Genomic DNA, 9887 nt, shown 5'->3' with positions numbered 1-9887 from the left:
GGGGCATTCCTCCTGTCCATCCTGACCTGGCTCCACCTCCTCATTCAGGCCTTGGGCCTTGGGCCTTGGCCACCCTGTTCGAAGTGGCCTTCTGTTCCCTTCCTTGCTTTATTTCTTCTTAACCCTGTTTTCTAGGAAGGACTCTCATTTGTGTGTTGGTTCCATGCCTGTCTCCCTTTTCTGGACTGTAAGAGCCGTGGACAGGCCCTGTCAGTCTTGTTGGCTGCAGAGTCCTCAGTACCTAAAAGGTTGCTCGTTCATTGGCTCTGAAATCAGACACAGAAGCTTTCTGTGGTGTTCTCCCAGTGGGTGGCCTGGGACCAACCGTCACCCCAGGTGGTCCTGACCTGCTGTGTCCTCTGGCCCTGGCACAATGCTCAGCATACAAGGCTTGCTGAGGAAGCCAGGCTAGCCAGGGCCAGAGAGGACAGCTGAGCATCCTCCCTTATGGCCCAGAAGCTTCTGGGGCTGTCCTCCTCCCAGACACCAGGGGGCTTCCAGCATGGCTCCTAAGGCAGAAACTTCTGAGGTGAAAACTAGAATTTCCAGAGCAAAAAAATGACTGTGGTCTGCACATACCCAATAGCCAAAATGTCACATATGGAATGAAAGTGATTATTGGCATTGTGAAGACTATTTGAATGAATTCAATTTCCAACCAAGTCACGTCTTGTGGCTTTCCTCTCTTTCCACCCAGGTTTTTAGCCGGTGGTTGAATTTTGAAACCTTTCTCCTTGGCCTCTATCCACAGAAGGGTGCCACCACCTTGTCGACTTCTTACCTGCTGGACAGTGCCACAGCGGCCATAGGGAATGCTGAAGATCAGGTAGCGCCCCGTGACCTGGGGGCGACAGAGCTCATCGTTCAGGTGGACATCCCAGGAGGAGTAGCCCAGTCTCCGGAGGTATCCTCGGTCAATGACGACTTGGAAGAGGTGAGGCAAGCAGGAGAGCTGGGCTGCAGGAGGAGGGGGTGGGGAGAAGCTCACACGGAGAACCTGGTACACTGGTCTGTAGGGCTGCAGTGCCGGGTGTGGCCGTATGTTTATCAAGTACCATGGACAGTACCCCGGGTTGGCTGAGTTCTCATCACCACCCCCACCTTAGACGTGACTTTCATTGACTTTATTTATATCTCCTTTTTCCAAAAGTCCCACCATATCCTTGGGGATCCCACCCACAGCATGCATCCCATGGGATGTGAGTCAGAGCCTCTTCTAAGGATTTCAAGGACCACTCATTTCACATGTTGAGAACACCTGAGCCTGAACGTGTGTCTATCTGGGCTTTTGTAGGAGAGGTAGGTTGGAAAAAGAGTGGAAGCAAAGGGGGAGGCAGGATGGGTGCAAAGGGGCTTCTTCCCCAACCTCCCAAAGCCCAGTGAGTGGACAGAGACAGAGAAATTTCAGTAGAGACACAGAAGCTGGTCCCCCTCACGGCCTGTTCTTTCTCCCTCAGACCACTGCTCTCCTAGACCTCCTGTTCTGCAGCCTCAGACTCTAGGAAAGAAGGAGATTTTGCCATTGTCCTTGGGTACGACAGAGTCAGCTCTCCATGGAGAGGGAAGAATGATGAAAAGCAAATGTCAACTGTGCAGAAACACTGGAAGAGGGTGATGGAGCCAGCGGTAGACACGCAACGTAGGGAAATGGGCTGATTTGATGTAGCTATTGAAGTTGGAATACAATGGCATGAAAATACCCCAGGGCGATGCCAGAGGAAGGAGAACCCAGGGCCTCCTGGTGAGCCGGAGGGAGGGATTCTGGCATGTGCGAAGCAATGTTGACAATGTGAGTGTCACCACCACAAAGATTTGCTGGAGCAAGAGAATAGTAAGTAAAGGGCTTCGCAGGTGGTAAACACCGTCTCACGCATGAACTCTGGTTGGTGACCCTTCCCATGCTCACGGCACACTCGGAAACTCAGGCTGGGAAATACGAAGTATGTGACCCCAGCACAGAAGCAAGACAGGGCAGTAACCTATGGCCAGTGCCCAGGCCAGGAAGCACAGTGACCAGACTCACTCAGCCCCTTCAGACATGCTTGGCCCCACATCCCGCGTCCTTTGGCTGCTGTGCCTGATGAAGAGGAAACTGCTTGGTGCATAACCCAAGAATGAAAAATGAATTACCATTTACGGTGGGCGCCCGGACAGCGGGAGGAACGGCTGGACCTGTGAACAGACGGTAACAGCGAGGCCCTGGAGGAGGAGGACCCATCGCCCCAGGCAGACTGACTCCACGCGGCTCCCGCAGGATTAACGTTTTTCTCAACACAATCAAGTTTTTCTCTAACGTGTTTCTGATGCCTTTTCTATTGGGGCCCCATTTCTGTGCAAAACAAAAGAAACTCCTACATCAAGGTAAAAGCAACGGCAATGACTTCTTTACCTCGTTTACCTATACAAAACAGAACGGAATGGATGAGGTGAGCTCAGATTTGTTCACCAAAGCTTAGAATTCCACGACTTTTTGAGATTTATGTGGGTGAACTTAGGACCAAAATAAGGAAGCCCTACTCCACACGGAAGGGGTCAGCCTGTGGAGGTCAGAACGACAAGACAGATCTTGGATGGATGATAACAAAAGTAGTCCAGGAAAGGCGTAGGCCAAATCTTGGATGAAAGGGACGGAAGGGGGAACTCAGGACATTGCAGGGTTCTGACTTCCGAGGGCGAAGGGAAGTCTGTGCCCTTGATGACCTTGTCAGAGATTGAAAAAGGGACCCGGACAAATTGTGATCTGACTAATAGCAGCAAGTGCTATGTCCTTAATCATTTCATTACACCATTGTTTCTTCCTTTGGCCTCATAATCTTGTAGCTATCCTTTGGAACAAATATTGCATTGCCTTGCAATTAATCAAAACTGATTATTAAAATCCCAAGCCTGTATGATTAAAGCATTTACCACAACACTTGTGTACCAAATATGCTCTCTCGTTATTCCTGAATCTGGCGCCTCACCAACCTGATATTCCCTGGGGTGGTGAATTTTGACCTTAGGAATGCTTGGAGAGAAAAGACGGGGCGGAGCCTGGGGAAGACCCCAGAGCCGGGCAAGGCGGGGCGGGGCGGGGGTGCTCGGTACCTGCACAGACCACGCCCGCGTCCTCCCGGTGCTGGCAGTTGTGTTGAGCCCAGCCCGAGTGGGCGCAGCGCTCCAGCGCATCCTCGGTGCCCGCGCAGCGCACGTTGTCCAGCAGGATGGGTCCCGAGCCCGGGCCGAAGCGGCTGCGCCCCGGGGCCCCCAGCGCGGGGCCGCAGCCCAGAAGGCGGCACACGACGCGGGCGTTCTTGATGTTCCAGTAGTCGTCGCACACGGTGCCCCACACGCCCTGGTGCCAGACCTCAACCCGGCCCTCGCACGGGCTGCCCCCGCCCGCCAGGCGCAGGCGCGGGCCTGCGGGAGGTAAGACAGCGGGTCAGGTGGGAAGAACGCGTGGGCAGGCCCCTCTCGCCACAGCGATTCTCAGGGGTCCCTTGTCATTTACGGCAGACAGAGCGACATTGGATCAGCTCTACGTCTGTTTTGTGCAGTTCTGTCTCCCTCCCTCCCTCCCTTCCTTCCTGCCACCCCCACATTTCTGTTTCTCGTTCACTCTTTCGCAAAAAGTAAAACCTTAATTAACTGAAACCCTCAAGGAATGGCCATTATGGACAGCCTCATTTCCCAGATACCTAAGAATTTAATCTTTAAACAAAAATACTAAAACTCCAAAGAAAACAAAACAAAAAGAGCAAAACCTCCTAAATCTTTGGAAGACGATTATTCTAAAACGAGGCATTGCCCTGACTCCAAACAAAAATCTATCCAACGAAATTTCTTCTACTCCTGATGAATAAAAGTCGACATTTTAACTGTAAACACTCTATTATGGGTACAACTTTCCAGTGACAGACAAGTACTGGAGATGTAATGTACAGCAATATATACAAATATTGAATGATTATGTTGTACACCTGGAACTAATATGTTACATGTTAATTATATCTCAATAATAAAAAAAACTATATGTAGCTATTCCATTCCTAGGTATTTACTCAAGATAAATGATAATACATGTCTACAGAAAGATTATATAGTAGAATTCTCAACAGTAGACACACACACACACACAAAAATGGAAACATTCCAAATGTCCATCCACAAGAGAGTGGATAAATAACTGTGATATATTCATACAATGGAATATTACTAAGCAATAAAAGGAACAATAAAAGGAACAAATCACCAATATATGAAGCCACGTGGACAAATCTTATAAACTTGTTAAGCAAAAGAAATCAGACACAAAAGAGCACGTATCATTTGATTCCATTTATATGAGAATCTAGAAAAACGAACCTAAACTGCAGTGACAGAAAGCAGATAGATCAGGGGTTGCCTGGGGCAGGTGGGTGAGATTAACTGCAAAGGGACATGAGAGAAATTTCTGGGGTGATGGAAGCGTTTTATGTCTTGATCGATTGTGGTGGTGGCTACACGGTTGTACGCATTAGAAGAACTCTTAGATGTGTGTAATTTCTTGTATATATTTATACTTCAAAAGAGGCGATTTAAAAAAGTAAAAATAATAAAAAATAAAATCTATATTATGTTGGTGGTGCCACACCCACAGATATGTTTAAACTGATTTGTCTTCGTATAAATTGATTGCTAGTGACTATTTTCCAATTTCCTGCTCTGCTTGCTACATAGAGGATGCTTCGTGGCGTGTAACAGACACCACGGGCTCCGATCTCTCTGGGGCTGCATGATCTTGATCTAGGACAGTTGTTCTCATCTGATTTGTTGTTGTCATTTTGGAAGCGAGATAACCTTGCTTGTTCAAGCTAGAAGTAAAGGCCAGTAACTTCTGAATGAGGTCTCAGGAGGTGAATTTGGGCCTTTTGACCCACAAAGGGGTGTGTGTGTGTGTGTGTGTGTGTGTGTGTGTGTGTGTACTCATAAGTTTTCTGTAAAGAGTAGGAAATTTTAATGAAAAAAAAAGATCTTAACAATATTAATGATATGACCAATTTAGTGCTTAGAAACAAACAAAAAGCACCAGTTAAAGGGACTCTCTTCACCAACTGAAATTGTAACTGTAAAAAAAAAAAATTAAACTTAAAAAATGCATGTCCTCAAGGTCACATATTTAATATTCAAAGCTGAAAAAGAACCACACGTTTTCTCTAAGTTTAAACACTAATACTCTTGTCTAAGTTTCTACTTTGGTTTAGGGACAGAAATACTGTCTGTTAAGTTTTATTTTCTTGGCTTCGGCGTGTAACGAGTGATATTGTGTCCTGTTTATTCTTCCAAAAATAAAATTTTTTACATGGTCAGAAAAGCTTTATAAATATACTGAATCTTTTAAAGGAAGAATGCAAAAGCATTATATTTTGCAGGTAAATTTTTTACAGGGTCTAAAAATGAGATGAAGAAAATCAATTCAGTTTCCTCAGAAGAAATTTGGGGTAAGAGAAAGACCTCAGAAGAAATTTGGGGTAAGAGAAAGATCATATCTGAGAGGCATAATTCCATATGAAAATATACAGAGAGAGAAGCAAGAGAGAAAAAATAACAATGGATTTTATGCTAGAGTATGGTTGTATAAATTACAGCAAAACTAGGCGTTAATCTAGCAACGGGCATATGAACATTACCAGGTGATGGTGTCATTTCTGTTAAAATCAGGTCTGTGGCTGACAAAAAAAAATTTTTTCCAGTGAAAAGAAAGCTTTAAAATTTAGTCGATTAACAAAAATTCCCATCTTGTGTATCTACACTGTGTCATATAATTTACGTTTCTGCTCTTTACAACACTGGTGCCAGGCATCATCTCTATTTTAGAGATGAGGAAATGGAGATTCAGAGAGCTTATATAACACGCACCGTCACCCACAATGCCCACCAGTGAGGTCCCAAAGCACACACACTTTCTATACTGCTTTGCCTTTCGGGAGCATAAGATGTGGGCGTTGTATTCATTCTGGGCTCAGCGAGCTGAATCAGGGATGAGAGGGAAGCAAGGTAATGGTTTAACAGCCACCACCACATCGGTCCTCACACTCCAAAAGGCATCTCCTGCAGAAACAGGAGCGATCTGGGCTGTCCTACTTTCATAAAAGGAAGTAAATCATGTGAGCACTACCTGACCCGTGTGGAAAGCAACCCGGTTACCATCAACCAGGTCTACAAAGAAGAGCGTGCCTCGAGTGATGTCGAGAGCCAGTAGGAATTACAACTGGGAATCCTCTGCCAAAGTGGAGTCATGATGGGGGCAGAGAAAGAAGCAAATGAGGAAGTGATGGATGAAGGGAGGAAGGGAGACAGGGAGGGAGGGAGAGAAGGAAAGGGAGTGAGGAAGGAAAGGAGAGACGGAGGGAGGGAGGGAGGAAGGAAGGAAGGACGGAAGCCAGTGCTTAAGTCTAAGTGAAAAGGAAGTCCTAAACTGTGGTTTCATTGAGTTTACTCAGTATATCTTCAAAGTAACCAGGACTTGAAAAGAAAGAAAACAAACAAACAAACGAACAAAAGCCTAGAAGCAGTAGGTCCTGTTATGAAGACATCAATAGCACAGGGGTTTGGGGGACTCATACAGATGGCTGCATCGGCAAAGCCTGAGAGCAGACAGGACTTCGGATGGGAGCCAAGAGAACAAGCTTTGCCTTGCTCTAGCTCTGTGACTGCGATGGACTAAACTGCAGCTCCTCAAAATTCATATGTTGAAGCTGCACCCCGCAATGTGGCCGTATTTGGAGATGGGGCCTCTAAACAAGTAAGTAAGTTTAAGAGAGGTCCTAAGGCTGGAGCCCTGACCCATAGCACTGGTGCTCTTATAAGAAGAGCTTTTGCACTCCGGCAGCCTGTGAGAAATGCAGAGTCCAGGCTCCGCCCAGAGTGACTGAATCAGAATCCGCATTTTAACAGGTTCTCCAGGCCTCCCCTTGCACACTGACATTTGAGAGGCACTGGTGTAGGTCATCTCTAAGGCCTCCTCCAGGGTTGATGTTTGAAGCTATTTTATGCTCTTCACCCACTACCCACACCTGCCTTTGCTCTGTTCAGAATTAGAACGAGTGATGGGGGCGCGGCCGGGAAGCTGCCTGGCCTCTCCAGGGAAAACATGAAGTGTTCCCTTTGGTGCATAAACTTGCTGACTGGGGTTTCTCAGAAAGTCACTCGTTAGGGCTAGAGCAAGAAGCAGAAGCATACCTGGTGCAGGAGGCTCTCTGCCTAAAGTGAGAGTTGTGTCTGTAAACGAAGAAGAATCAGATTCAAATATCAGTGAAAAAGCATTTTTTTTTTAAGTGGTGTAAAAAAAGAGCTGAAGGGTGAATGGGGAGAAGCCACCTGGTTCTCCGGTGTGTGTGTTTGGGAGTCAGACTCTTAGGCCAACTTCGGACCTACTGAATCAGAATCTGCATGTTAACAGGTTCTCCAGGCCTCCCCTTGCACACTGACATTTGAGAGGCGCTGGTGTAGGTCATCTCTAAGGCCTCCTCCAGGGTTGATGTTTGAAGCTACATTATGCTCTTCACCCTATACCCGCACCTGCCTTTGCTCTGTTCAGAATGAGACCAGTGATGGGGGCGTGGCCTGGAAGCTGCCTGGTCTCTCCAGGGAAAACAGGAAGTGTTCCCTTTGGTGTATAAACTTGCTGACTGGGGTTTCTCAGAAAGTCACTCGTTAGGGCTAGAGCAAGAAGCAGAAGCATACCTGGTGCAGGAGGCTCTCTGCCTAAAGTGAGAGTTGTGTCTGTAAACGAAGAAGAATCAGATTCAAATATCAGTGAAAAAGCATTTTTTTTTTAAAGTGGTGTAAAAAAAGAGCTGAAGGGTGAATGGGGAGAAGCCACCTGGTTCTCCGGTGTGTGTGTTTGGGAGTGCTGGATGGGCCAGAGCATCACCTGAAACAGAACACACGACACCAAGCAGGTGGAGGTGTAGACCCCCAGCCCTCGCCTCCTTGGGCACGTCTGATTAAGACCAGTGCGAAAAGCAGAGGGCGTTCCCTGGCGGAGGGGCCACTCTGTGTTCATGGATGAATCAAGGGAACGTGAAAGCTTAATTTCTGTGAAAAGGCTACTGGGACTTCTGCTTACATTGGGAGTTATCCCATAGATAAATTATTTAGGACCTATGTTCATTCGTTGACTAGAAAGAGGGAGAGTTGATCGCATTTAACTGAAGAAATGTGACAGGCAGAAAACATTACCAGTGGGTATGTCCACTTCTTCAGAGGTGAAAGGTACATCTGTGTATGAACAAAGAAAACAGGGCACTTTAAAACAAGAGAAGGGACTTCTGTGTGTTTTCACTGCGATTTACTTGGTGGTCATAATGGCCATCGGGTGGCCTTATTTTCTAAATACGACATGGCCAGGAAAAACAGATCTCATTCGTTTAAAGAGTACGAGAGAACCTTTATAAGCTGGAGATGTGACTTCTGCTGAAGTTGAAGAGATGTCTACGGAAAAAGAAGAAGAAAACTTAATGTCAGTAGAGAGGACGCCCGGGTTTCTGTTTTGCTGGGGCCGTGCTGGGGACAAAATTGCCATGGAACAGCCTAACTGGAACTCCAAGAGGGACAGTAGACAGTATTTTACCTGGTGCGGAGGTCACGGAATTTGTGATTGAAGCTGTAGATGAAAAAAAACAAGGCCTCGATCAGCTAGCCGTACAGGCACAAACTTCTGTAAGATACAGGAGATGTAAACAATGGCCACCGCAGGTCAGTGCGACGGGCCTGGCTTGATTTTCTGCTTTCCAGAGAGGAGCTGCCCAAGGCACCTCCGGGTCCTCCATCGCCTCCACTCCCGGGGTCTCCATTCCTCTCCCCGCCCTTTCCTTCTCCCCTGGGAGGTGGAGGGTACCTGTCCGGAGGGCAACGCCACTGCTCCCAGTTTCTCTGCTGTATGGGGCTGATCTAGCAAAGATTCTGCAGATGGGGTCTTGCTCTCCCTGCGACTTACTTTCCCGGTCCTCCCTCCTCCCTTCAAATGGGTGGGAGGCAGTGACCCAGGAGAGGGTCAGCTCTGCAGACCGGAACCGTCCCTAGGTGGGCTGTCCCAAGATCTAGAGTGAGCATGAGGAGGGGGTGGCAGGTGCACCTGTCTCCTGTGCGAAGAGTTGCCCTCCGGTAATAAGCCCATATTTGTGTTGACTCTGATGTTTTCTTTCTTAATTGCATTAGCACCTGGAGTGGGGTAGAGGGCCCTCTATACCGTCCTCCCCCAAATAAACCTCCAACACTGTATTTGGACAATTCTAAACCCAAAGTCATATCAGGAACTCCGCGGATAATTGCAACCTGCCTCCGTTAGCATAGAATGCCATCGCCGATGAGGCTCTGTCTGCTATGCGGTCTCTCCCTCCCAGTCCCTGTGCCTCTCCCCAGTTCGTTGTCTCACGTAAAACACAGACAGTAGGGAGACCAGACGGGGACTTGCTATATGTGTAAGAAAGTAAGAACAACAGGCCCTGTGGAACGCGCCTGTGTGTATTCAAGTGCTCCACTTGAACTTGAATGTCGGACCTCACCTTGGCCGCGTAGAGGCCCTCTTTGTCCATTTCAGGGTTCTAGGCTATTATTAAGGGATCAATTCAGCAGAGTGACCCTTGCCAAATAGTATAATTGTACTCTCTAGGTAGAATTTCAACACAGCAATAACTTTTGGATATATTATAAGAGGAAAAATCACCAGAAAATTTATTACCAGTTGTAAGCACCAAATCTGTGGCTGAAATTGAAGTAAGATCTGTGAAAATAAGCATAAGATAAATGACAATTAAATAGCATCCTTTTCAATCAAGTTTACTGGTAAATAATTTTTTTGCAAGTCACTCTTTACAAATTATGCCCCGGTCATGTGCATATTTGATTCTGCTCTGTTCCTGTTT

At 47.0% G+C, this 9887-nt stretch overlaps 1 protein-coding gene across 1 annotated transcript in view; it reads right to left on the bottom strand.

The window, feature by feature from the left end:
- The window catches only part of LOC105306712 (deleted in malignant brain tumors 1 protein-like), a 95385-nt gene that overhangs the window by 8162 nt on the left and 77336 nt on the right, over positions 1 to 9887 (bottom strand). The window contains exons 20-22 of the mRNA XM_011381895.1: positions 3088 to 3402; positions 782 to 957; positions 348 to 408 (exon numbers count right to left, since the gene is read on the bottom strand). Coding sequence (XP_011380197.1) covers positions 348 to 408; positions 782 to 957; positions 3088 to 3402 — 552 coding nt within the window. The remainder of the gene's footprint in view (positions 1 to 347; positions 409 to 781; positions 958 to 3087; positions 3403 to 9887) is intronic.

The sequence above is a fragment of the Pteropus vampyrus genome, unplaced genomic scaffold (assembly GCF_000151845.1).
Source record: "Pteropus vampyrus isolate Shadow unplaced genomic scaffold, Pvam_2.0 Scaffold454, whole genome shotgun sequence".
Taxonomy (NCBI): domain Eukaryota; kingdom Metazoa; phylum Chordata; class Mammalia; order Chiroptera; family Pteropodidae; genus Pteropus; species Pteropus vampyrus.
This window is presented reverse-complemented; position numbering and strand designations above follow the sequence as displayed.